This window comes from Puma concolor, chromosome B2 (assembly GCF_028749965.1).
Source record: "Puma concolor isolate L17-30 chromosome B2, mPumCon1.1.hap2, whole genome shotgun sequence".
NCBI classification, from domain to species: Eukaryota; Metazoa; Chordata; class Mammalia; order Carnivora; family Felidae; genus Puma; species Puma concolor.
In genome coordinates, this window is record NC_141671.1 from 124827546 (window position 1) to 124854671 (window position 27126).

The 27126-nt window shown below is 41.0% G+C and overlaps 1 protein-coding gene across 4 annotated transcripts in view; it reads left to right on the forward strand.

Annotated features, from left to right (window-relative positions):
* PDE7B (phosphodiesterase 7B) overlaps positions 1-21863 on the forward strand; it is a 591837-nt gene extending 569974 nt beyond the window's left edge. For all 4 annotated transcript variants that reach the window (XM_086707937.1, XM_025925598.2, XM_086707938.1 and 1 more), the window contains 5 exons: positions 4617-4708; positions 7294-7438; positions 9384-9480; positions 14132-14212; positions 18263-21863. In XM_086707937.1, coding sequence (XP_086564063.1) covers positions 4617-4708; positions 7294-7438; positions 9384-9480; positions 14132-14212; positions 18263-18492 — 645 coding nt within the window. In that variant the 3' untranslated portion in view covers positions 18493-21863. The remainder of the gene's footprint in view (positions 1-4616; positions 4709-7293; positions 7439-9383; positions 9481-14131; positions 14213-18262) is intronic.
* Positions 21864-27126: the final 5263 nt, after the last annotated feature.

Below are 27126 nucleotides of genomic sequence, written 5' to 3' on the forward strand. Positions count from 1 at the left end.
AATTTCCTTCCCCTTGCAGTGGCCCCTTATCTCTCTCAGAGTAAAAACCAAAATCCTTACAATGGCCAGAAGGCCATGCATGATCTGGTCTCTCATTGTCCGACTTCTTATCCTAATACTTTCTCTCTCACACTCTCTCTTACCTTCAAGCCTTTGTTCAAATCTTACCTCTTACCCAACTACCTTACGAGCCCCACCCTCAAAGGCTCTCAAATTTCTACTAGCCTGCTCATCTTTTCTCCTTTCCATGCATTTACTATCTTCTAATAGTAAATTGTTGTTTATTATCTGCCTCTCCCCATCCCTGCCACCACTATTTCTCTGTCTGTTTTGTTTGTTGATTTACTCAGTGCCTAGAACATAGTAAGTGCTCAATGTATTTATTGAATGAAATCAAGTAATTTGTCCAAGAATGTATTTTGTAAATTAATAGAAAGCACTTTCTCTGTGCAAGGCTTAGAGTGGACTGGATACAAAAGGAACAAGACAGACTTTCTACTCACATGTAGCTTATAATCTGGTAAGTGCATGAGTAACTCTGACATACATCTATGGCACTGAGTCTAGCAGGACTCGGGACTTGAGGAATGCCAAAAGAAAGAGCTACATGACTCAGGGAAAAAGCAAGTCTGCCTCTGACTGGAATAATTCTAAATGGCTTTGTGGATGGAGTATTTCAAGTGGACTTTGAGAGACAGGTGATAGTTTGATAAGTCAATACAGAGAAAGAGGGGTTAGAGGATCATAAATCACCTTGGAAGACATGAACTTAACAAAAAGGTGCTGAAAGGAGACTCATATATTAATAATTTAATAATTACATCAATAATACTTTATCATCTTACTAATACAGCATCATTTATTTGGACTGTAAGAGCTTTAGAGGAAAGGAGAGGTAATGATATTCAATTATCTCAAACATGTAGGAACAGGATGGCAGCTGGGACAATTTTCTGATAGCATTGAATGCTGAGCTAAGGAGTTAGCCTTAATTTATCTGATAAAGAATCATGTAGGATTTAGAGCAGGGCATGGGAGAAAGCAGGTGGCATGATCATACTGAAATTAAGTGAGGTCCCTGAGGGCAGCAATTTTGTCTTATTAATCTTTCCATCGTCAGTACCCACCATAGCACCTGGCATATTAATAGGTAGTCAAAAAATATTAGTTTATATTTCAACCAATGATTAAGGAGATGGAAAAAAAAAAAAAAAAAAAAAACCTGTCCAGTGAACAAGTCACATTCTGGAAGCTGTAGGGAGGGCGGATTGAAGTAGGTTAGAATTAAGAAGGATAATAAAGCACTGATTTCAGGGTCCCTTCAATGAAAGGAAGGGATGGGCATTAGTGACTCCGTGTTGCAAGAACATGAGACCAACAGGTCTCATCACACGTGAGGGCTAAAAGTGGCTGCCAGATGAGTTCTCCCCCAACACAGCTCCAATCTACTCAACTCATAGCGTTCCCACTACAAGAGTTTTCGCAGTGAAACTAAATTTAAAGGTAAACATGAAGATTCCAATGTGGGGCTAGAAACTGACATCAAAATAAAATCATCAACCATAGACCTTAAAGCAGCAACTATAGGTAACTTGTGGAAAATTAAGCATAACTGTAGGCCTTCATCAGTTTATAAATGTCAGGTTTCTGAATGCTTGGATATGGCCACACAGAGGAAATTCTTGGGAGGCAGCAAGGGGGTGTGTGCAAAGCTTCAGCCTTGAGATCCGGCAGGCCTGGGTTTAAGGCCTTCTTCAACCACTCGCTAGCTGTGCAGCCCTTCAGAGAAACCTGAGATTTTAGTATCTGTGAGTTAATGATAAAAACAGTAGAAAGTTATGTAAGAATTGAATGAGATCATATAAACCAGTACATGCTGTACTAGCAGGTACACAGTAGGTGCTTCATAAATGTTAGTCCCCCCCCCCCTTTTTCTTATTGTCTGGAATCCACAGAAGTACTCCTACTTCTAACACAGTTCTGGCCAAAATATACTTTTATTTATAACGACTGTTCCACGAAAAGTTGTGACTGTAATCATGTATTCTATTGTCTTTTATTCTGTGCCAGCCTCCAGGCTCACTCAGTTCCCTTCCACTTCCCCGGTGCTCATCTCTAAATATGGTCTCACAAGCTAATTTCTCAAGTATCCTTTTATCCTGTCTTCAGGAAAATTATTAATGAAGATGTAAAAATCAGGCAGGCATGAATAACAATGCTTAAGGCAATCCTCCAGACTCTCTTTTTTCCACTCAACAGGGATAAGGTGTCATTTATCATCAGGTCTTGTTACAGTTTTCTGGCCCCTTGAAAAACTCACATGAGGGCACTCATGGCCACATCTACAAGAATTAGTCTTGCAAGTGAGTGCTGATGAGTGACTGAACTAAATGTCACAGCAGTATAGAACATCGATGACATCACACTAACCTATCACTCTTTGCTCTCATAAATCTTTACAGTCAAAACAAATTAGTCTGGCACGTGATTTATAATAAACATTCTCTTGTGTTGTATGTGGCTCATGCCCAAAAGGAGATAATAGACCAGTTGATAAAAGGGACAAAATCTCATCACTGCTTCAGACATAGTCAAGTGGTGAATAAATAGTAACTTCTTGGCAAGGAGAGAAACAAAGAGTAATAGAACAGCCTATACAGAGGAGCTGATGATACAAGACTCTGCCTCATGAAGCTCATTCTACAAAGTCCTGGAGAGAAATCACTGTCTGGCATTAGAACCAAGAACAGTTGACGTTTTTTTGAACTTGCTTTCTCCTAATGGACCCTAGACTGTATCACTCATGATGGTTCTCTGTTCTCATTTGCTGAAGAAGTTGAGCATTGTGTGGGTGACTCAGGTATAGTGGGGGGTGGGCATGATAATGGAATGTTTCCCCATCTGTCTCCTGGCTCCATTTAGTCTCCTTGCTTCTTCCCTCTCACTTTTTTTTTTTTTTTTGAGTGTGGCAAAATTAACATAATACAAGTTCACCATCTTCACCATTTTTTAATATTTATTTATTTATTTATTTATTTATTTATTTAGAGAGTGAGAGGTAGGGAGGGACAGGGAGAAGGGGGAAGAGAACCCCAAGAAGTCTCTGTGCTGTCCACGAAGAGCCCATGCAGGGCTTGATCCCATGAACCATGAGATCGTGACCTGAGCCAAAATCAAGAGTCAGGTGCTTCATCAACCGAGCCACCCAGGCGGCCCACCATTTCTAAGTGTACAGTTCAATGGCATTAAGTGCATTGCCACCCTCATCTCTAGAATTCTTTTCATCTTGCAAAACTCTAGAATTCTTTTCATCTTGCAAAACTGAAACTCTGTACCCATTACATAATAACTCCCTATTACCCCAGCTCCTGGCTATCTTCTGTCTTTATGAATTTGACTGAGTACCTCAGATAGGCAAAATCATGCAATACCTCCTCATTTTTAATGAATCAATCTTCCTGTGTTTTGTGTAAGTTTATAACCCCATATGAAAAAAATGGAGAATGAATAAATAAATAAGAAAATAGAGCAAAAATATTTCCTAGGGACTAGAGGGGCTCTATTCTATTAGAATAAAGCACAATGGATTGTAAGAAATAGTCATCATTTAACCAGCTAGCTAATGTGTACACAGCAGCATATGTAAGATAACAATAAAGTCAGAAGAGAGATGGAACATAGTAGAGGTTCCCACAAGGGAAGAAATATCAAGATAATTGAAGAAGGAAGTAATTGTGGATTCAAACTCAGACCTAATGGGCTACAGGCCAATATACTGGTCACGAAGATTATTGATAGTACTGCTTCCATGGCAGTGGTTTTCAAACTTGAGTTAACATACAAATTACTTACCACAAACCTACCAAATCAAAACTGAATTGACCAGGCCTCAGAAATCTGAGTATGTCACCAGCTTCCGAGGTGGTTCAGACACAGAAGGTTCTTATCAGTATTAAGAAACAATGGTCAGGGGGCACCTGGGTGGCTCAGTCGGTTACATGTCTGACTCTTGATTTCAGCTCAGGTCACAATCTCATGCTTCGTGAGTTCGAGCCCCACATCAGGCTCTGTGCTGACAGCACGGAGCTTGCCTTGGGTTCTCTCTCTCTCTCTCTCTCTCTCTCTGCCCTTCCTCCCCTCTCTCTCTCAAAATAAATAAATAATTTTTAAAAAAGAAAGAAACGATGGTCAGTGCAGATCAGAGTAGAGGTTGTGGGACCTGCCTCTGTTTAGCTGAGTAGTATAATCTTGGATTGTTATATATATAGCCACGTGGGCTCCATTACTACCTATTTTTACCTGCTTCGCTTTTTTTCTTCTACATTGAGTGCTGCCTGACTGAGCTACCCAAAATGGGGGCATTGGCAAGAGAGAATGACACCAGAAATAGACTCTCATTCAGTCCTCCAACGGAGAGTCACAAGGGTCAGCCCTGCCGCTATCCCACCATCATGATAGGCCTTGTGGTGGTTTTCTTTCATGTTTCTTTTCTCGTCTGCCTCTCTGTCAGCAAGTATCAACTGGCTGAAATGAAAACACTCGGTGAAACTGTTCAGTGTGAAAGATCAGAATCTGACTTCTCTCTCATTTATAGCTTTAATTTTCTTTCTTTCTAGAATATGTCTGTGCTGGAGAATCACCACTGGCGATCTACAATAGGCATGCTTCGAGAATCAAGGCTTCTTGCTCACTTGCCAAAGGAAATGACGTAAGTGGCGTAGAGATGAAACATACTGATGTCCACACGTTGGAGATAAGCTGCTTTCTCTAGGGCATGCTTGAGACCCCAGGGCTGATGGCAGGGAGCCAGCCGGCTGTGCTTCCTGCCTGCGCTTGGTTGTCGATCAGAGGAGACTCAGTGTCAGTTACAGCAGCCCAGAATCCACATCTCTCCCTGAGCTTTGAACGGGCCTTGGATAGTCTATGACCTGACATCAGGAAAAAGGATAATAAAAAAAGCTCTCAGCTTTCACACTCTTCAGCATCAATGCTCCACTTTGTCAAATCCCTCCCTGTCTGTTATGTTAGCAAAATTGTCCTCCTATAAAGATCCAAATAATAAATATTTATCAAGCAGGAACACAGGAGAGCTCAAGCTAGATTTAACACTAGTTCAATCAAGTTTGTTTTGTAATTGCCAATCTTAGCAAAAATAGAAGTCAGAAATTCTGTCCTGAAATGTCTTTTGTTAAGTAACTGAATTGGCCGCAGCCATTGTTTTGGCCATTAATTTACCTATGTCTGTTGCATTTTAAACAGAAGGGGAAATACTAGTTTCCTGGTCCACTGTTTGTTAGCCCAGGTATTTAGGCCAAGCCCTACTAAATCCAAAGCCATTGCCTCATTTTCCACATGGTCCCTAATTAGCTGCTGTAACATCTTCCAAGGTCACCACTAATTCTGATCTGTTAAATTAAATGCACAAGGGCCCAAGAGAGTCAAAAGAGTAGATAGATCCCTGCACCCTTCTTTCTGAAGAATTGCGAAGGGTGCATAAGTTAAAGTCAAGTGCCAAGTTGCGTCTATATGCAAGTTGCGTCCAAGTATGCTCTGGCTCGTGCTTATTCCCGGCCCTGTGATACTATCTGGTGCTGTTCCCTAGCACCCAGAGGAATGTGGAATTTGCAGGAAGAACTTCAGTTCTGATAGCTTTTTCCCTCCTGGGATGAAATAAAACCAATCTTCATGCACGGAATAGAATCCCGTGTTTTTTGCTATATTCCTTGCAAAGATCAAAAGAATTAAATGCAAAAGAACTAAAAACTTGGGGTGCCTGGGAGGTGCAGTCAGTTGAGCATCCAACTCTTTATCTCAGCTCAGGTGATGCTCTCACAGTCCCTGAGTTGGAGCCCTGCATCAGACTTGGGGTTCTGTCTCTCCTTCCCTCTGCCCCTCCCTTGCTTGTGCTCACTCTCTCTGTCTCACTCTTCCTCTCTCTGTCTCTCAAAAATAAAATAAAATAAGAACTGAAAACTTGAGTAAGAAATCAAGTAAGAAAGAGAAGAAAGGAGGAGGAGGTAAGTGTCAGGGGCAGCTAAAGAAAGAAGAGAAGGGAAAGAAAGAGAGAGGGCGGACAAGGAAGAACAAAACTGAAGGAGAAAAGGAGGAAGAACGCAGGACCAGACTTGTTTCTGTAATACCCAACACTAATCCTGCTGGTTGCTCAGTTATACTCATTTCCTGAGATCCTCCTACGCATCCCTATGGATTGCAAATAAAATACCATATTTTTTGGGGGGATTTATGGGATGCAGTGTTATAAATCACTTTTGTAGGAAGAATAATTGTGATGCAAGAGTCTGAAAAGGGATGTGGTGGGAAGTACAGTGGCCAGTGCTTACATGCAGTTGCCTGTTTGTTCATGGTCTCAACCTGGCTGGTGATTACAGACATTTACTTTCTACCTATTCATTAAACTCTGTGTGCTCAATGCACTCTACAAAGTAAAAGGATGTAAAGTATGACCCATATGCCCAAAACATTGGCGGGAGTGGGGGGGGGCAGAGGAGTAAAGAACGGGTTCAAACTTAAGCGACATCAACTTAATATAAACTGCTATATGCAGAAGGTGTTATATACAAACCTAAATATACTTAATTTTTAAAGATTAATTTTTAAAATTGCTATGGATCTTGTCTTCCATTGATTACTTTCTATGTGTGAGGTAAAGTTTTAACTCGCTTATGTTTCCAAAATGTCTCATTTCCCTTACATACCATTTGTCGACTAACATATTGCTTGCCCGTTGGTTTTTAAGTGTCTTAACTACCTATTATTCTTTCTGAAGTTCCAGTAACTTTCTCCAGTCTGTTTTGTTCAATTGATGGATCTTTCCATACCATGTAGTATCAGCCATTATTATTGTCTTCCTTATTATTACTAATTATCATGCCCTTTCCCTCTCCATGCAAATCTGAATGTTTGAGCTGGCTTCAGCTCTTTAAAAGCACAACCTAAACTTCTGTGATTCTGTCAGTCTTTTTGTGTCCTACTTAAGGCATGCATTCAGTTTTTAGACGCACAGTTACCATGGCAACGTGTAAACTACCACAACTTTGTTCACTCGCGATTTCAATCACTCTCTACAGTTACTAGCATAGCTCCTGACCAAAGACAGAAGTGGCGGTGGAGGACAGACTGGCCCTTGGGCTCGGAGGGACTGGACTCTGAGTAACAAACAGAATCAAAGGCAGAAATGAGATTCTAAACCACCTGATGGTGACAGAATCAATCACCTACCTCAAAAGTATTTGCTTCGTGTGTGTGTTTTCTCTTTCCCTCTTGTGGATGCAGACAGGATATTGAACAGCAGCTGGGCTCCTTGATCTTGGCAACAGACATCAATAGGCAGAATGAATTTTTGACCAGATTGAAAGCTCACCTCCACAATGAAGATTTAAGACTGGAGGATGTACACGACAGGCACTTTATGCTTCAGGTAAACAACAACAACAACAACAACAATAAAGGCCCTTATCCTTGCTGAGTAAAAGCACTTGGGGACATGATCGATAATTTTAGCACATGTGAGATGGAGTATCCCCCAGGGTAGAAGTTAGAGCGGTGACCTACTTTATTGAAAGCTCCGAGACACGTGAAATTTTTAAGCGGTTTCCAAGCAAGCAAAATCTGGGTTTCATGTCAGTAAGTTGATAATATCTCAACTTTTCCTTATCTGGTAACTGGTGCCCCACAAAGTAGCCCTGCTGGGGAATTGTATGTAGTAAGAATCTACAACATTTTGTGGCTTGATGTAAAATTGACCACGGTCATACCTGCGAGATTCAGAAATACTGTTTCTGTAACACAAAGATATATTATGTTAACTATGGTACAAACAAAAACTGAAAAACGAGTAGCTGTTCCTTCATATAAAACCTATTTAATCAAACCCTGCTTTACTTCCTGTTACTAGCTAAACTCATATTCTCACAAACATGTTTACCTAGTCTTGCCATTTTTAGACACCAATAAATAAACTATGTTAAGGTTAATTGAATGAACCGAATCGTATCAGGCCCAGTGCTTTCGGCTTCTTTCCACGGCAAGAAGCCATTTGTGGCAGGAGAAGAAGAGGACAAACGGACCTCAGAACTGGAAGTCTGACCTGGTGTCCAAACCACAGCCATTTTCTTGATCTTCCATTTTCTCTCGGCTTCCTTCTTTCCTCTTGGCACAAAAGACTGGATGGAAGGACCCTGGATTCACGTACATAGACCAACTTTGACCAGGGAAACTGAACCGCACCTTGCAGACTGAACAGAATAGTGTTTTCTTGTCCCATGCTTTCATGATGCCCCCTGCAGCTGTCCAAAGTGCCCCATCCCTCCCAGGAAATACCTCCCTCCCAGCTGTAGAACTACGTCTCCCTCCTTCTTTTTTTCCAAACTAGTCTTTCTAGTCCCTGAGTGTCACAAGGATCAACCAGGTATCTGGTTTTCCTGACTCCAGCCAAGTTGGGAGTTGCTGAAAGATTTGGCCTGAACATTTGCATTTCAAAGGGAAAGCTTGCTGACGCAAATGAATTGTAAATGAATTCCCAAAGGGCAGAACCTGGAGGACGCTTCTACCCCTTTCCTACTCCAGTGGTTACTGGCTTCCCCATTAACCGGGAAATAAAGGAACAATCAAATTTGTAAGTTAATATGATTGGGGCTTTCCCAGATGCCAGTGATTCTGTGATGCCAAGGAACTAGATCAAAACAAATAGGCACTGCTGGTGGGCAGGGCACGCTACCAGGAGCCCATCTCGGTGGTTGGTGAGGAAGGGTGAGAATCTACTTTTCTGGGAATTCATGGTAACCCTCTTAGGGTCAGCATTATTGACAAAAGCTGGCCTCCCCGATCCAGACCGGGGTGCGGTAAGCTTTGAGTTAGCTTTGCAAACAACACACTCCAAGGTTTGATAGGACTTAGCTCCCTGGACTGCAGTATGAGCTTGCTTACTCACAGACACGGGCACAGGAGGGCAAATAAATTGAAGCGATACATGGAGTCTGTCAATGTGGCCACTGTGAGAATGAGGCCCAAATGATCTCACTTGAGCCTGACCGGGCCCCTGCAGCTTCCTTGCCCATGAAGGGTGGGGCAGTAGAAGGAGCCAGGCCATGGCTTTCCTTGGCCTACTCACCCCAAGCCTCCTCCAGGAAGCTCCGTGTCCTTGGACGGTGGCTCTTCTCTCCTTCTCATAGCTATAAAGTGGGAATTCTGAATGAAGGTTTTGTGCAGCGGTGAGTAAGTGCTGTTTCCTGAAGAGGCACTCTGTAAACACGGGCTTGGTACCTGAGGCACACTGGCGGGTCGGACAGCCCCTTGGGCTTCGGATACATTTGCTGCTGAAGGATCATCCTCTGACCATCTCTCCCTGCCCTGTCATTTCTCAGATCGCCTTGAAGTGTGCTGACATTTGCAATCCTTGTAGAATTTGGGAGATGAGCAAGCAATGGAGTGAAAGGGTCTGTGAAGAATTCTACAGGCAAGGTTAGTACTGATCTGACAGCTGAGTTTTCAGTGCCCCTCTTCCTTTTAGGCATTCATCCTAATAAAACAGGAAATGGCTAATCTATCATGACATTTGTTCTTTCATCAACTCTTATTATCGTAACCTTTCTCTTCCACTCTCTTGCAAACCATCCAGACCTTTTTTGGAAATAACTTAAAAATAAATAACAAATGTCTTACTATGTGCAAACAGGTAGTAAAGAGAGGCGATAAAAATGAGCAAAAGTGGGAGATAAATGTGCGTGTGTGTGTATGTGTGTAATTTTTTAATGACTTTCCTCTGTGGATATAAGAATGTAAGGGACAGCTTGATTTTTACTCTGACCTTCATTTTAATGAGTTTAGCACAGCCTAAAGGCTAAATGCCATTTGGGGTCAATGTTTTCCACTCTGACGGGACTCAGACTCTGTCTCTAGTCCTTCCCCTGTCTTTCTTAAATAAAGTTAATGAAACAGAGCACAGCTGACCAAGAATTGAACTCATCCTCTCAAACATATTCAGCGAGAAGAGAAATGGCCCCGAGTTAGAGTATAAGTTTTAAGACATTAACCTCATTCAGAAATAAGGCAATGAATTAGCCAACAGGATCTTGACACTGGGTGGGAGGGATATCGGCCTTTAAACCCAGCCTTATTTCTTCAGACCTGGTTTTAGTGCTCAGGATGTTTGTTCAGGTACAGCAGTGCCCTGATGTTAGTGACAGGATCGGGTTTGAGAGGCTGAGAACAAATGAAGCCTGAAGTGTCCCACATACTAGCTCCGTGGGGAGGTCAAGTAGCAACGGTGAGCCTTTTGGAGAAGCTTCCATCAAAAGATGTGTCAGTGATATTGAGATGGTCCCAAAGACACAAGACAAAGCAAAAGGGATTGGGTTCATATGGGGCCAGAAGGCTCTGGCCACTGTCTCTTTCACTCAGAGAAAAAGCGCTCGTGAAGTGCCCACAACCCTGTGTAATTTCATTTCAATTGAGTGTGAGTGGTTAGAAGTCAAAAGATCAGTTCTAGTTGCCTATGATATAAAATCTCCTCTGAGAGAAAACAAAGGAAATATGATGAAATTGGAGCAGGAGGTTTAGATTAGATAAGTATTTTCTTTATGATATAGAAAATACTGAAATGGCAACATGAGAGAAGGGCTAAGATCTTCATGTTTGGAAATCAAACAATGGGACAGGAAAGAGATTCTACTGTGTCCCTTTGGTTTTGACTCAGCCATGCAGTTGGCACTGTGGCAGTTTAACCCTTTCATTTGCTTATTTTGCATCCTATTTGGATTATAAGCAACTTGAGAAACAGGCCATGTCACTTGTGCCAAAAAGAAGGCCTATGGAATGGGTGTATTGAAGTTACTAACTACGTGGTGAAGTTACTAACTACGTGGATCAAAGGAAGGTAATCCATAAGATCTCACCAAAACCAGGTGTTGTCTAATAATATATGCACGTGCAGCATTGTAAGATGGAACAACCTAGAACATTTGTAACTCTAACCACGAAAGGTGAGCTACCATGCACTTTGCTCTGGCATGTCAGGCAGAGAAAGGAATACAGAGAGGGTATGTCGGGTCCTTCTTATTTAATAGCATTATGGTTGAGCAGAAGTTCTGTCTGTTTAGAAAGAGAAAGACCAGACTCTCTGGTCATCCAAACTGCCTATCCTCCATACTGAATTAATTTTTGTAATCCTATAAGCATGATTCACACCATTTTGATTAATCTGATTCTGGCTCTCAGTTTAGGATTTGGGTTTCCACAGATTGCTCATAGTCTTGGCCAAAGTATCTTTAATGGTTCTTGATGTTGAGCAAAGGAAAACCTTTAAAATCAAGGTTGAGGAGATAGCAGAAAAGAAGATGAAATCCCATGAATTAGGAAAACAGCATTAAATTCTGAGAGCAGAGATTAGGATTCTATACATCATTCCACCCCCTCCTCTCAATGTTTCAAGGAAGTGGAATCTCTGTCCTTTTGTAGCTATGAATTGATATCGTCTCAATCCACCAAGATTCCCAGAAGTTTGTATTGAATATCTGCTTCCAGCCTTGTGTAAACCTTAGCAAAACTGTTACTTTCCCTCTCTACAAAGCCCCATTGAGGCAGTCACGAAGGACACAAGAATTATAGTTAATGTTTAATAACCTCGAAAAACTAGGAAGTAAATGTCCTTAAAGAGCGAAGTTATGCAATTTCCCCTTTGTATTCTCTACATTGATGAACAAAGAATCTAAAATACACAGTGCTTTATAAGTACATGTTGAATAAGTTAATGAATAAATGATCTAATTGGGTGATCTCTAATGGTGGAGGTCACGGGAGAAGATCTGGTTCTCAGGAAGGCGGTATCTGAACTGGGTACTGAAGGATGCGTAGGGTCCTGTATTTTCCAACAGGGTACTCATGAAGCACTTGTGATTAGAAAAATTTAAATTAATTAAACAATTAAATTCAAATTTTAGTTCTTAGTTTTATTGATCAAATTGCAAAAAAGTTACTGTAGTGGGCAGTGCAGAGAACATTTCTGTCATTATAGAAAGTCCTTTTGGGCACTGCTGGTCTACATAAGGAGGGGTGGAAATGGACAAAGGCACTGAAAAGGGGACCTGCTTCACAGAACAACTTGGATCCACAGAAAATGAGAATGTGAGGATTTGTGGAGGCCCCTGTACACCAGGGGCCAAAAATGAGTTATTGATAAGTCAGACTGGAGTCAGGCAGAGTATAAGTAGGGAAAAAAGATACTCCAAGAAAGGAATAAACAGGATTTGACGCCTCAATGTGGAGAGAGAATGGAAGGGAGAAATCAAAGAAGATTCCTCTAAAATGTCAAGCTTGACTGAAAAATCATAATTAACAGAATTATGGAGGAAAGGAGTAGAACCCATTTTAATATTAAATGGCATCCTGCTCTGTCCTCAAAAGACTATTATCATCTCACTTCCCTGAATTCCTCAGGTTAAGCCATGTGATTTCCTCACATCAGTCTTGAGAATAACCAGGCCTCAGGGGACCATGGGAGGCATGGCTACAATCTTAGAACAAGTGACAAATGTGTGGCATCTTTTAAGTTCTAGCTCAACGGTTAAGTGCAGACACATTGGGTGCAGACTTCGTAGGTTGAAATCCCCCTTTTACTAGCAATATGACTTGAGTGAAAATACTTCCTTTCATCTCCATTTCCTCACCTGTAAAGTGGGTATTATAATGAAGTTGTAATGAGGATTAAATTAATTAACATATGTAAAATGCTTAGCATAGTGCCTGGCACATAGTACACATGATATAAATGTTACATTTATATTGCCTGTGGTTTAGAGGTGTACATTCACAGCTGTGAACTCAGCTAATGTTTCTGAGGACTAGCTTCTCTACTGATTAACCAGACTGTTTTCCCAATGCAAAAATTACCCATAATTTTTCATCCCCTGCAGGACTGATAAGGTATTCTGATAAAGCTCTACATGGTACATTTCTTCTTTGGTCTTCTAGCTGACAAAGGCATTAAAAAGAAATATTTGTCTGATTTTTATACTTTTTTAAAGCTTAGTTCCATCAGGTGAAACTAAATCAGAATAAAAGATAAGAAACTTTTAAGAAATGAAACAGAGGAACATAGGGGAAGGAAAGGAAAAACAAGATAAGATAAAAGCAGAGAGGGAGACAAACCATAAGAGACTCTTAAATATAGAGAACAAACTGAGGGTTGCTGGAGGGGAGGCGGAAGAGGGCATGGGCTGAATGGGTGATGGGCATTAAGGAGGGCACTTGTTGGGATGAGCACTGGTGTTGTATGTAAGTGATGAATAACTAAAATCTACTCCTGGGGTACCTGGGTGGCTCAGTAAGTTAAGCGTTGGACTTCAGTTCAGGTCATGATCTCACATTTCATGAGTTCGAGTCACATCAGACTCTCTGCTGACACCTCAGATCCTGGAGCCTACTTCAGATTCTGTCTCCCACTCTCTCTGCTTCTCCCCCGCTCAACTCTGTCTCTCTCTGTCTCTCTCTCAAAAATAAACATTAAAATTTTTTTTTTAAATAACTAAAAATAAAATCGACTCTTGAAACCAACACTACCCTATATTTTAACTAACATGAATTTAAATTTTAAAAAAAAATCTTTATTTCTGATTAACTTTGTAGCTACAGACCAGGATGTTCCTCAAATGAGATTTTCTAGTCCCTCTTCTCTGTCTCCTACCTACTTACTATTCCTGGTTGTTCAGAGGAAATCAGACTAGGGTCAGGCAGAGTGAAAGGCAGGGGCAGCATAAAATCTTAACGTGTTACTTAAAGCCAGAACTTCCATTTCATGTAGGAAATTGCTCATTACTTGTATCCTTGTTTTTGTATATCTTGGTCAAAGTTTATTCCAGTCCCAGAGCGTACCTGTTTACAAGGAACCTACTGTGAATGGTCATTGACGCTCTGATATTTTAACTTTTCATGGAAACTACGAGAGCAAGGCAGGGCAAGTGGGGGCGGGGGGGGGGGGGGGGGGGGGGCAGTTCCTGATGAGAACAAAGCAGTGAATGGGAATTCTCAGAATAACTTCTTTGAACTAGAGGGTTAAAAGTAGCAACTCATTTTTTTTACAAATTCTAGATTACCAATATTTCTTCTTTCTTCTTAGGTGACCTTGAACAGAAATTTGAACTGGAAATCAGTCCACTATGTAATCAACAGAAAGATTCAATTCCTAGTATACAAATTGGTGAGTTGAATTCAGTTTTAATTTTAAACAAATACTTTTGGCCTCTCTGCCAAGTCACAAAGAAAAGAAGATCTACCCACAGCTTTTGAAAGATCCAAAGTGGAGGTTTAATGAAGAGCCGAATCCAAATAAACACTCTAATCATGACTAATCTACTAGGTAATTACCAATGGAAAAATTGTGAAAAATAGGGTAACGGCCTTGTTATAGACTCTTAACTAGCCTGTATTAACTTTGTAGTTCAAACTCAAATCAAAACCAAATAGCGTAGAAGGAAACTAATAAGCATCATCTATTGGCTGCTGAAGAGCAGGTTAGTTCACACTCTCTCTGGGACTTGAAGAGTAGAAAGTCGGCAGGATCAACCTTTAGGACCCTTCCAGTCTGGCTCACTACCCTTCACCCCCTTTGCAATCCCAAGAGCCCATGCTCTGTGAGCTACGCCATCCCTTGTGGCCCCGGGTCCCATGCTTCTTGACTCCCCACTTCCAAAACGTATTTTCAGTCTTATTCTCAAGTGTCTATTGCAGTAAACTGTTAAATTGTGATGCTAATGCATCTAAAATAATCATTACTGTAAGTTATGCATCAGATCATTACACAAGTCAAACTGTGGAAATTTTAGGCACATAGGAAATATTTTTGATCCAGTAAGAATTTCTATCAGCTCTTAAAGCTCTCCACCAATTCCACCTACCTTCAAAGCAGATCTTTTCCTGGAAGTTCCTTCCATTTAAAACCAAACTCAGCACTTTAAATTTTACCCATAAACTACAGCCCTCACATGCACGAGTCCTTGTTTTTCGCCAGTTCCCACAGACCTCAGAGAACTTAATGTATTCACAGTGCTGCAGACCTCTGCAAGGCTTGAGGCTTAAAGCCTCTACTTGGAAGGGAATGGGGCATCAGAAAAAACAAGCTGAAAATTAAGAAAGCCAGAGCAAGTTAGTCAAGTAATGATATGCCTATAATCACTAAGAGTCAAATCTAATCCACGACAGAGTCATAAAGTCATCTTCAGGAAATAGAAACCGAATTAATCTGGTTACAAAGATTTGAATGACATATGCAAATATTAAAATAGATATGTTGAAATTTTGGGATTATTGGTGAGCCATTTTTTTGTCCAAATTTCCCTTAGTATTGTCATGGTGTTTTTACAATTAAATTGATTCTTCCACCCAAAAAAGGAAAGGGTGGGAACATTATAAAAAACAAAACCCAGGAAGAATCCAGGGTGATAACATAGCTACAGAGTTGCTGGGGCAGTGGGGGAGGGGATCAGCATCAACAGAAATGCAGCCTTGGTCCCCTTGGATCAGATAGTCTCCTCCGGTTGCTTTAATTATGGAGGTTTTGCAGATGTGATCTGAAAGGAGCAGACCCTGTCCAAAATCCTAACCCCACAGCCTCGTTTGTTAAGCTCTGGCTAGAAAGAAATTTGCCAGGCTCCTGTTAAAGACATTTTGTGAAAAGCGTTCACATTGTTAAGCACACAACCTGGATTTGCAAGACAGACCTGATTTTAGAGACTCTACCCTGTTGTTGTCATGAGAACACACTTATTTTGTCAGATCCTATGTCCTGGTTTTCAGCACAAGAAAATGTGGTTACCATAGATACCTGTTTTTAAAATGGGGTGGGGATTGGCTGAATAGGAAAATCTCCTGGATGCTACATTAGCACACCAATAATAAAGAGAAAGAGAAGGTAATTATAAAACAACCCTTCCTGCGTAAATCTTTCTCTGTCTCCGTTCCACACCTCCCAGCTCTGTAGGGTCAGTGTTGGGAGGTGTGGTGTGAAGGGATAGACGAGGCTAAACTGGAAAAATCCAAATAGATAGACAGAGCCTAATGGGAGCTCTAGGCTTCAGCACCCCCCCCCCCCCCAAGGATTTGCCAGCAGGTCCTAAGTAATGCAGCTCTTTCCTCTGTCCTGATTCTCCCTGGGACTGAAACTGTCCCCTCCACACTGAGAATCTCCTGAGTGCCATCTCAGGTTTAGATCTGATTTTCTGTTTAAGTAATTCATATTAACCCAAGAGGAAGTGGGGTTAAAAATCTCTTTCCCTCTCTCCATCAAATTCTGCGTTTTAAAAAGAAGATATTAAATCATATGAATCTCTAATTGGTGAAATCTATAGAAGGAGGAAGAGAAAGAGGCTTGCCTTCAATCCCTATTTACTCTGAGGCCATCATTTCTAGCTTCCCCCAATTCCAACCCACCAGGAGGACAAAATCCAGGCAAAGTCAGCCCATCACTTGCATAGAAGAGAAAGGTTAGCACAATGCGCTGGGAACGGGTAGAACAGGTTCCCAAATCTAATCGTGCAGAAGCCATCTTTCATTTGGAAAACTGCCCCCTGGTGCCTATTCAGGCTTCAAAATGGCTTTCCTATCTACTAGGAAAGGTCTTTATATTGGACAAGTAGAAATCCAGAGGTATAATTTCAAAGTAACTTCAGGAAGAAAATGAGTTGATTTTGAAGTACCAGATTTTTAAATGTTAGATTTGTAGCTTTTTTATATTAAGGTAAATTTTATAAATATTTACACTTTAAACTTTAGAATAGCATAATATTGTGAACTATCTTTAATATCTAATCTCTCTTAAGGTGGAAGATATTAGAAATTAAATATAGAGGTTGTTGGGGCGCCTGGGTGGCTCAGTCGGTTAAGCATCCGACTTCAGCTCAGATCACGATCTCACGGTCCGTGAGTTCGAGCCCCGCGTCGGGCTCTGGGCTGATGGCTCAGAGCCTGGAGCCTGCTTCCTATTCTGTGTCTCCCTCTCTCTCTGCCCCTCCCCCGTTCATGCTCTGTCTCTCTCTGTCTCAAAAATAAATAAACGTTAAAAAAAAAAAAAAGTAGAGGTTGTGAAGAAAATGAAGAAAATTCAGGAATAAGAAACAAGAAAATTTAAGAAGGAAGTCCTTGCTTGCTGACTCCCTATATACCATATCAAACTACAGAAGTCACTAGCTTAAACTTGGATTATCTAAAATGATCTCATAATATTTAAATCATATTTAAGATGAGATAATGCAGAAGTGTAAAATAATATTTTGCATTTCTGCATCCTTTTTCCGTCTCTATAGCATCCTCAAAGGCCAAGTATCTGCTGTTTGTTCAATAAAAAAGATCAAGTCAAGCCTTTATAATTTATGCCCTTGTAAACATTCGGGGTCAGTTGTTGGAAAGTTTGTTATGCTGAAAAGTACTTGCCTTTTCTCCCCACACCTATATTTCAAGAACATACAATAAGACCTAAATATGTCCAAGTTTGTGATGATTCCAATAACTCCAGCCTAGACTGAAAGTCCTTCTCTGCTTTAATAAATCATGTTTAATATGGAAAGCACACTAACATTGAAACATGATTAGAAAGCAACAAGTCTAAACTAATTAAGAGAATAGAGATATCTAATATCAACCAATTTTATCTGGTCATTGAAGTAGGGATTTTATGTGCATATTGAAGATGAATGAACTTCTATTTACCTACATTTAGTGGTTAACATAATTGATAGTAAGACAAAACTATAAATCAATACTCTTGAAAAAATATCCTACAGGGTAAACATATGAATTCTTCAGATGGTCTAAATCAATGATGTGGTATCATTTGCCCTTTCCTCCCCTCCCCCACCCTCCCTCCTTAGCTCCAACACAGACTTGTTCCTACCTTTCTCCTTATATGTCTTTCTCCCTCAGCAAATAATAATAGCCAATATTTATTGAGGATTTACTGTGCACCAGGAACTTTCTAAGCCTCTCACCTGTGTTGTTATTTCATTGTCATAACAGCCCTGTGGGTTTGGCACTCTTCCTAGCTCCTTTTTACAAATGAGGAAACTGAGGCCCGAGAGGTTAAGAAACGAGCCCAAGGTGACATATCTGGTGCTCCTAAACTGAGGATAGGGGCCATCTCATCTTTTTTTGCCTTCACTTCTCTGGGTCACAGAGTGGGGTCCCGATTGGGTCTGGGAGGGAGAAGACGTGGGTTTTACCGCCTTTATGGAGCTGAGCTTGGCCTCGCCTGTTCTAGGTTTCATGACCTACATCGTGGAGCCGCTTTTCCGGGAATGGGCCCGTTTCACTGGAAACAGCACCCTGTCGGAGAACATGCTAAGCCACCTCTCACACAACAAAGCCCAGTGGAAGAGTCTGTTGCCCACGCAGCACAGAAGCAGCAGTGGTGGCGGGGGCAGCCCCGACCATGCAGGCCAAGGGACCGAGAATGAGGAGCAGACTGTGACCAAAGGCAACACCCCGTAGTCCCAGCCAGCCTGCCCCTGCTCTGCACACGGAGAAGGAGAACCTCCTTGAGCAGAGGCCTCCTGACAGGGTGAAAGCTCTGAGGGGGTTCCTGCCAATAAGCCCAGCCACCTCATGGCTGCCGTCCTGGGGCTCTTTGGAATGCTACCCTCCTCTATTTTCCTGCCTCCTCTCCTCTTTTCGAGTGTACAGAAGCCATCCGTCATCTCAGCACTAGCTGCCGAAATAAAGCAACTCCATTTAGGAATGTGGGAGCTGATGAGGGGCAGGCCTGCCCCTCCAGGAGAAGACTGGGGAGTCAGAAAGAGGTGCTTCTGCCATGTTCCCCTCGGGCCCTGGGTCCCACTGTGACAGGTGACCGTCGCTAAGGCCAGAGCATTTTAGTGTTAGCCATCTGACTGCTGATCTGCATGACAAAAACACCAGCATCTTTGGAGCTCCAAGGAGATGGGTCTTGAGTGCGAGCGCACAAACCAGAGCGTGAGAGAAAGTACCTTCTATTTTAATAATAATTCTTATGATAAAAATAATAATAAATCTTTTTAACTTTTCTATTTGATGCACTAGACAATGGATCTAAAACTTTGGACTAAAAGATTACTCAGTGTACCCAAACTTGAACAGGGGGTTCATAGTTTTTTGTTACTGACTTTATGCCACTTTGGGTCAGAGATTCGGCATCTCCTCAATGTAAGAAACCACGTTTCCCATCCCTTCCGAGGGGAAGGTGCTTACAGTTCATTCCTTTGCACCATTAGCCAATCTGTCTTTTATCAATAACTCAGATTCAGTGACATGTTTATATGCACACATGTACATTTTCTGTAAATACCAAGCGCTACTGATTCCCATGCCAAAATACATGAGTATTATGGGATTGCTACCTGTATAAACAATGGCACTGTGAACAGAATACTGTTAGTTTTAATACAAGAGAATGCGTGTGTAAATAGGATATAGAGTTTATTAATATACGATTGTTTGCAGATAAAGGCCTTAACTTTAAATGTCTTTCATCTTCTGAAAGCTGCCCAACATAAATCCTCACAGATATCCCTCCGAACTGCCTTCCCATGTCCATCTTTCTGCTTTCCGGCTAAGGTCACAAACCAAAACTGAATAAAGTCTTTGAGGAAATATTTTGGAAACTTCACATGCATTCCGCTTGAGACCATAGTGTTTAATCTATGGCACCAGGCACCGTTTCCTCAGATTAATGAGACGTTTCAACAAGCCTGAAGTCACTTTTCAACACAGCGATGTTGCACACTCTGTTCTAACAAGCCAGCTGATTAGCTTGCGTTTGTGTGACTCTTGTCTTGGACCGTGGCGGTGTGTCAACCTTGCAGGAGACATGGCAGGTCTCGCAAACCTTCTATGACCCTGTCACCTAGTCATCAGGGAACTTCCTGCTCTCCCACCACACTCTTCTCTGTCATGGCTACAGTACCAAAGCACCTTTGGTTTATGGTTGGCGTGCATTTCTTTGGTGTTAATAGTAACTGGATTTTTCTTTTTCCTTAATTTCATGTGAGCAACTACCTAACTGTTTAGCTGAAGTTAACATTATCTGAGTAAAGAAAACGATTTCGGTTTTCTGACCGAATTTCTCCTTCCGGCAGGTCATTGTGGTTAATTGCAGTTCTAGCGAACGGAGTCACCTTGGCATTTTGTTGGCATTTTTTCTCCAGACACTTGGTCAGAAAACCAGTTTGCTACAGCATCCTCCTCTAGTGGCTAAACTCTGTGCATTCAGCCTTTTCCTTAGAAGTTCGAGCATAACTAACGTTAGATGAAAATTGGCATGTCCGTTTCTTCTTACCTTAAATCATGTTGAAGTGGGAGAACAGCATTATGATCACTTCTGCCACTATCAAGCTGTTTGGCAAACTACAAAATGACAGCTCTCTCGTTTCCTACGTGCAACTGTTGTGGGGGGTTTTTTTCCTCCTAACATACCCATGAAATGTTAGAAACTTGACTGGTTTGTAATACGTTTCTGTAGAGAGACTGAAGTGTGCAGAGTTAAGGTTTAAGGGAAATTTTGGAGAGTTGGTTATATTTTCATTAAAGTAGGAGAGATTGTCAGATGGTACTAAAGAAAGTGTGAAAACCTCATGAAATGGGTGGGTGATAAGTTGAAATTGTTGATATGGGTAAGAGAGAAGTTGGGAAATCTTAACACCAACTTTTTTTTTCTTTCCATAATAACTATGAACTGACACATGATTCTTTGTTGCTTTAATCCTCTGAAGCTCTCAGCTTGGTGAGGCCCCAAAAGAGAAAATGTTGAATGTATTCCTGCTTCCAAATCTCTCTTACTTTGGTTTGATGGTGCAGAGAGGGCTTCTGAGTGGTCTGTGTTTAACGTTCAGGAGATCAAGTGAAGGAAAGCAATTGTCGAGGATGATACAGTAAAGAAGGAAGACACTATTTAGCTACCGGGGCCTCTATCTTGGGTTTAGGAAATGGACTTTGTGTAAATTATATTTATATTGTAACTTAAATAAGATTGGAGGCATTTTCAGTAGTTCCAGGTTTATGGGACAAAAGTGTCTACGTCACTATTAGGTCTTGAAGAAGAGCTCACAGAGAAAACTACCAAATACCCAACAGTTACGTCTATGAAGCAGCTACTCGTACAATAAAAATTTGAAGTAAAACGAGACATTATGCATAAACTAGATGCATTTTTGTCCTTCTCTCAACCATCTGGAGTTTTCTTGAGTTCCTCATGTGTTGGCAAAAAAAAAAAAAAAAAAAAAGAATGTGAAAACTTTTTTCTTGCCTACTAGTGGCTCTCTTTCAATAGGAGGAGTTCAATTACTAGTTAAGACACAGCTGTTGGCTCGTCCATGGATTTTAAATTTATATTCTTCTTCTGGTCCACGGACCATCAATAGTTGACTTACCGAGTTTAATTCTGTCATTACAGGAGAAGAAAGGAATCAAAGGGCTATTTTTAGTAAGTAAAGTAAAGATCAAATTAAGAAAGAGAGAATATATATCACTGCCAGGCCTGATCGTCAAAGCCTGCTTCTCCTTTAACAGCATTCGTGAATAGGCGGAATCCTGTTCATGAAGCCCTGACCTACCCATAACTCCCTCTAGGCTGAGTAAAAATCCTGCTCTGTTTCTACTTGCTTAAGGCTTCCCACAAAGGCATTTGGACTGTGTCCTGCAACACTGTCTTCAGATAGTGCTTCCTACAAAACACAGATTTGTTTTGTAATCTTCTCATGTTAAATCAGATCTGCTCACTGATGTGAATTTGATTATGAGCTTGTGTCTCACTGTATTTCTAATGCTTTGTTCTTTTAAGCAAACCCGAAAACTTGTGTTGTTTTGTGTACACATGTGAGATTTGGGGGGGGAAAAAAAAAAAAAAAAACCTTGTGAGTTTTGCCCAAAATGTGACCTAAGTATCCATTGGCATGTCTCAATGAATAATTAAAAATAAAGATAATTTCTTAAAAACATCAAGGTATGAAAATATGCTGATTCTCACCAGGGAGCATATTACTAGCCAACCAATCAGATTCAACAGAAAAGGTCCACTGCTCAAGATGGGAAATTTTCGAGGGGAAAAAGACACACAGGTACAGATACGGTCTCCATGTGACTCACTCTGTTTGGAGCTGCAGAAGTAGCCATGTCCATGAAAGTATCACTTGGCAGTTAATCCCAAGTTTGGGAAAGAGGGCTCTCTATCACCGGTCAGTTCTACACTTCCCCTGACTCCTGATATTTTTTCTGTTTCACATTTGTCAAACTCATATATGAGTGAGAATGAGGTAAAGACATAGCAGACTTAATTCAATAATTACTTGTGAAAAATATGGTCTCGCATTTCAGGACCGGGAGCCATCAAGAACAATAGAACAGTTCATGCAGGATGACTGAGTACCCTAAACCCATCTGGAAATAGAGGAGAAAGGAAAAAAAAAAACAAACAACAAAAACCACCCTTATTTCCCAGAAACAACCTTGTATCTACATACTGTTCTCAAGTCCCTCTGATTTAAGATTGGATTCAGAATCTCATTAATTCCTTAATGCTTCCCTATGTCCGAATATAAAGCCACTTTTTCACTTGTGGATAGTCTATGTCATAAAATCAAAAATCAAAATTGAGACCTCAGTGGTTTTCCAAGTAAATGTCAGGCGTGATTTTCAAATGTACCCCGGGAACCTCGCTGAAACATTGTGAAATAAGTCAAGCCCTTGTGAGCGATTGAATTTTGATTTGGCAGATATGGATCGAGTACCTACTGTGTGCCAAAAGTTGCACTAGATACTTGGGATAAAAAAAGGCTCCATTTCTGCAAGAGCATTTAGACTGTGACAAAGACTGGATTGCCAGTGAATGCTTCTTAGAGAATCTGCGAGAACATCTGTGGGGATTCAACCACAGCCAAAGAGCTCTCCTGACGCGCAGCATAACAGAACACAGATAATCTTTGGACACTGTAGGGGCCAAGGGCAGGCTGCCCCAAAATGTTCCACTTCAACATATTGATCATTTTATTTTATTTTTTTTTAGTTCAACTTTATTTATTTATTTATTTATTTATTTATTTATTTATTTATTTTAATTTACGTCCAGATTAGTTAGCATATAGTGAAACAATGATTTCAGTAGATTCCTTAATGCCCCTTACCCATTTAGCCCATCCCCCCTCCCACACCCCCTCCAGCAACCCTCTGTTTGTTCTCCATATTTGAGAGTCTCTTATGTTTTGTCCTCCTCCCTGTTCTTATATTATTTTTGCTTCCCTTCTCTGTGTTCATCTGTTCTGTGTCTTAAAGTCCTCATATGAGTGAAGTCATATGATATTTGTCCTTCCCTAATTTAGCTTAGCATAATGCCCTCCAGTTCCATCCACGTAGTTGCAAATGGCAAGATTTCATTCTTTTTGATCGCCGAGTAATACTCCTTTGTATATAAGTGTATTGATCATTTTAAATAAAAGTCACTCAAGTGACAGCCTGTGTAAGAAGGACACTCAGATCCTCCTCTGTCCCCATGAAAAGCAGGAAATAAATCTCCCATTTGAGAGGTGCCCTCCCCATACCAAGAGATAGAGACATCCTTGTCACCAGAGATGGGAAATTTAGAGCCAAGAAGGCTGTATAAACAACCTTCTTTACTCTTTACTAATTTGCCACCTCAGCCCAAATTCTGTTTAGCATCCCTTACTAACTGAAGCTTCCAAAGTTAAGTTTTCTTCATGCCGCCAACTCCTTGCAGATTTATTGTCTCTTTGTCTAGAGAGTATAAAACTGCCTGCCTTGGTCATTTCTTGAGGTCTCCATTTCATTATTGGGCCTCCATGCGCACGTAATAAAACTTTAGGCTTTTCTCCTGTTAGTCTGTCTCGTGTAAATTTAATTCTTAGTTCAGCCAGAAGAACCTTGGACCGAGGAAAATCTCTTCCTTTCCTTCAAGACGAAAGGGGGTCCCAACCTTGATTCTGTCACTTATTCATTCTGTGACTTCAGGGAGGTTACTGAACCCCTAAAAAATTATTTCCAGACAGTAATACCTTTTATAGTATTGTGGTGGCGATTAGAAGAGGCCATACCAAAAGCACCAAGCACCGCCTCTGGTACATGGTAGGCTGTCAAGGCATGCAAGTTCTCTCCTCATCAACGACGAGAAGCTTGGCAAATAGCCATTCACACATGGGTAAGAATGTGAAGAATGTATGGGGGGAAAATACAGTAGAGAAATGCTGGTGATTCCGTGTTAGGAACTCAAACCCATGTTTACTTTTTTTATTTTTAAACAGATTGGCTTATTTATTTGCAAGGTTGGGTAAAAAGATCCGTTGCTCAAATGAAAACGCTGGGTCAGCTGCAGACTACCTTTGCTTAGCCTTCTACACTCTAGAGGGGAAGATACTGGATCTTTTGTTTGCTGTTCTGTCAGACGTTTCTGTGGAGGAAACAGCTCCCAAAACCAAAGTGAGAATCATTTATCTCCCTTGTACCTATGCCACCAAAGTGCTAATTCCGGCTGGTGATGGCTCTGGTCCTCTGTGTCAGGCCCTGAAAGGTTTGCTGGCTCCACAGGCTCCCCTCGAGGGCACACGAGTGGACGCCTCTCGGATGCACATACCTCACATTTCCGGACACATTCTCAGCCATTGCTCGTGGTCTGTCCCGAACAGGATGGAAAACAGAGGCACTTCGCAAGTAACACCCTGGCAGAGAAGGGGAAAGACTCAGTCCTGCCTCCACGAGCATATAATGGACATTTGAGTAATGACTAAACAAGAAGCTTTTAGCTACAAAACAGTCTGCGATGGATTTTTTTTTTTTTCAATTAAGCCAGAGATATTATTAGGACAAGTCTAAGTTTTAGCTGATATGATTTGAAGATCCATTATTGCCTTCTCTTAGTCATCCAAGCAACAGTGTGTTTTTGATTCGATTGCCTGAAATGTTTTAAATTCTAGTTAATTAAATGCAAGATTTAATCTTCAAGAGTCCCCCCCCTCTTTTTTTTTAAAGCAATGTAGCAGAGTTTTAAAAGTGTGGGCTTTGGGGTCAGACAGACCAGAATTCACATCCCTTGTGATCACTTGCTGGTTAACACCAGGCAGACAATTTAATCCCTCTGAGTCTCCATTTCCTCACATGTGAAATGAGAGTGGCACCTACCTTCTTGTTGGTTGTGATGTCAAAATTAGAAAACATACATAAAATATATAACGTGGTTTCTAATAGAGGGTCTTCAACAAATGTAAACTATATCATTTAAAACAGGGGCGCCTGGGTGGCTCAGTCGGTTGAGCGTCCAGCTTCAGCTCAGGTCATGATCTCACCGTTGGTGAGTTCGAGCCCCACGTCGGTCTTTGTGCTGACAGCTCAGAGCCTGGAGCCTGCTTCAGATTCTGTGTCCCCCTCTCTCTCTGCCCCACCCCGGCTTGTGCTCTGTCTCTTCTGTCTTTCAAAAATGAATAAACATAAAAAAAATTTTTTTAAACAAACCTACAAAGCGAGAGTTGGGATATATCTTTCACTTTCTCTAGGTTGTACACTTTTTGTGCAAAAGAAAACACAAGAAGCATTAATAGACTTTGGGCACAATTATATCTATAGGTGACCAGCTTGACCATAAAATAATCCTTATAAAATGCAGACAAAATATTATAAAAGTATTTCTAAAAGAAGACAGTGTTCTTGGGGCACTAAGGATACACTGATAAGACCAGGGAATATAAGGAACTGTCTTTTCTGATTATAAAGTAAATACTCTTCAGCCCAGGCAGAGAGGACTTTTAATCTAAGCTCTTCATAGAATTGATGATACCACAATCCTGGCTAGAGAAAAGGTTTAGTTAGTAGACAAAACGTGATATCTTGTCAAGTTTTCACGAATTCCACTCATACCCTATAAATCCTATCTATAGAAGTTTCCAGCGGTTTGTCCCCGTGCAACTTCCTCAGATCCTTCTGTCTATGGACAGCAGAGGCAGACAAGTCAGTTATGGTCTCTGTAAATTGGTGACCCTAAAATAGATCCTGCTCCTTTAAACTAACATTTTCAAAATTGCTTAAAAATGTGTGTGCCAAAAGTTGTGTAAGCATTACCTGGAAGAAAAAAAAAGTCTTCTCAGCCAAGGAAGTTTCAGGAACAACGGCTTAAGCACACAGGTTTCCTTTCTGCATAGTTCTCAGAGCCTCCGATATGCTAATGGACATCTCAACAAGATGATGTGGATGGCGTTGTTGGTTTGGATCTAATATCGGTTTCATATCATGAAGTCTTCCTTGACCACACCAAGCCAGGATGATTCCCCTATTCGTCATTTTACTGCCCTAGTATTGTTATTGACTATTACTTGTTATTAGTGGGGTGTGTGTGTGTGTGTGTGTGCGTGTGTGTATGTTCTGCCCAGCTTGAGATGTAGTATAACATTGTGGTTAGTTTGCCTGAGTTTGCGGATGATTTTACCACTTATTAGACGTCTGACCTTGGGACAAGTTTCCCAACTTGTTGTGCCTTACCTTCTGCAATGATAAAATGATAATTAAAAATGTGACCCATTTCACAGAGTTTTTGAAGATTAAAAAAGGGTTCATGCACGCAAAGCACTCTGGGCACTGCCTGGCTCATAGAAAGCACTCAGTAAGTGTTGGCAGAAACCAACATCTCCCTTGCCCCTGCATCACCCTCTCAAATCAGATTTGTAAGTTTCTTGATAACAGGATAACCATCTTTTTAAGTACATTCTCCTATAATACAGCACAGAAGGTCCTGAATAAATACTTCGTAAATGAAGGAATATATTTCGATTGATAAAGTGAAAATCCTATCAGAATAATAAGCTAACATTTAAACCCAAACAAATGAGTTCCAATTGCAACAATAAATGTCCAAATAATTTGAATGTAAATGTTGTTTTTCAGGTACACAAATTGCTACCTGACAATTTTCTTCTTTTTAAGAACATGGTTTTAGGAAAAAAAACAGGTTTTCTTCTCCTAGTTTATGAGTCTACTCTTCTGAGTGGTGGGGACAAAGATCAAGTCCCCGAAGGACTTGAGGTCCAAAGACATCCAGGTTTTTCCCACCCAGCTGGAAAGGCAGCCTACAAAAGGACCACTAAATGGCTTCCTTTGCAA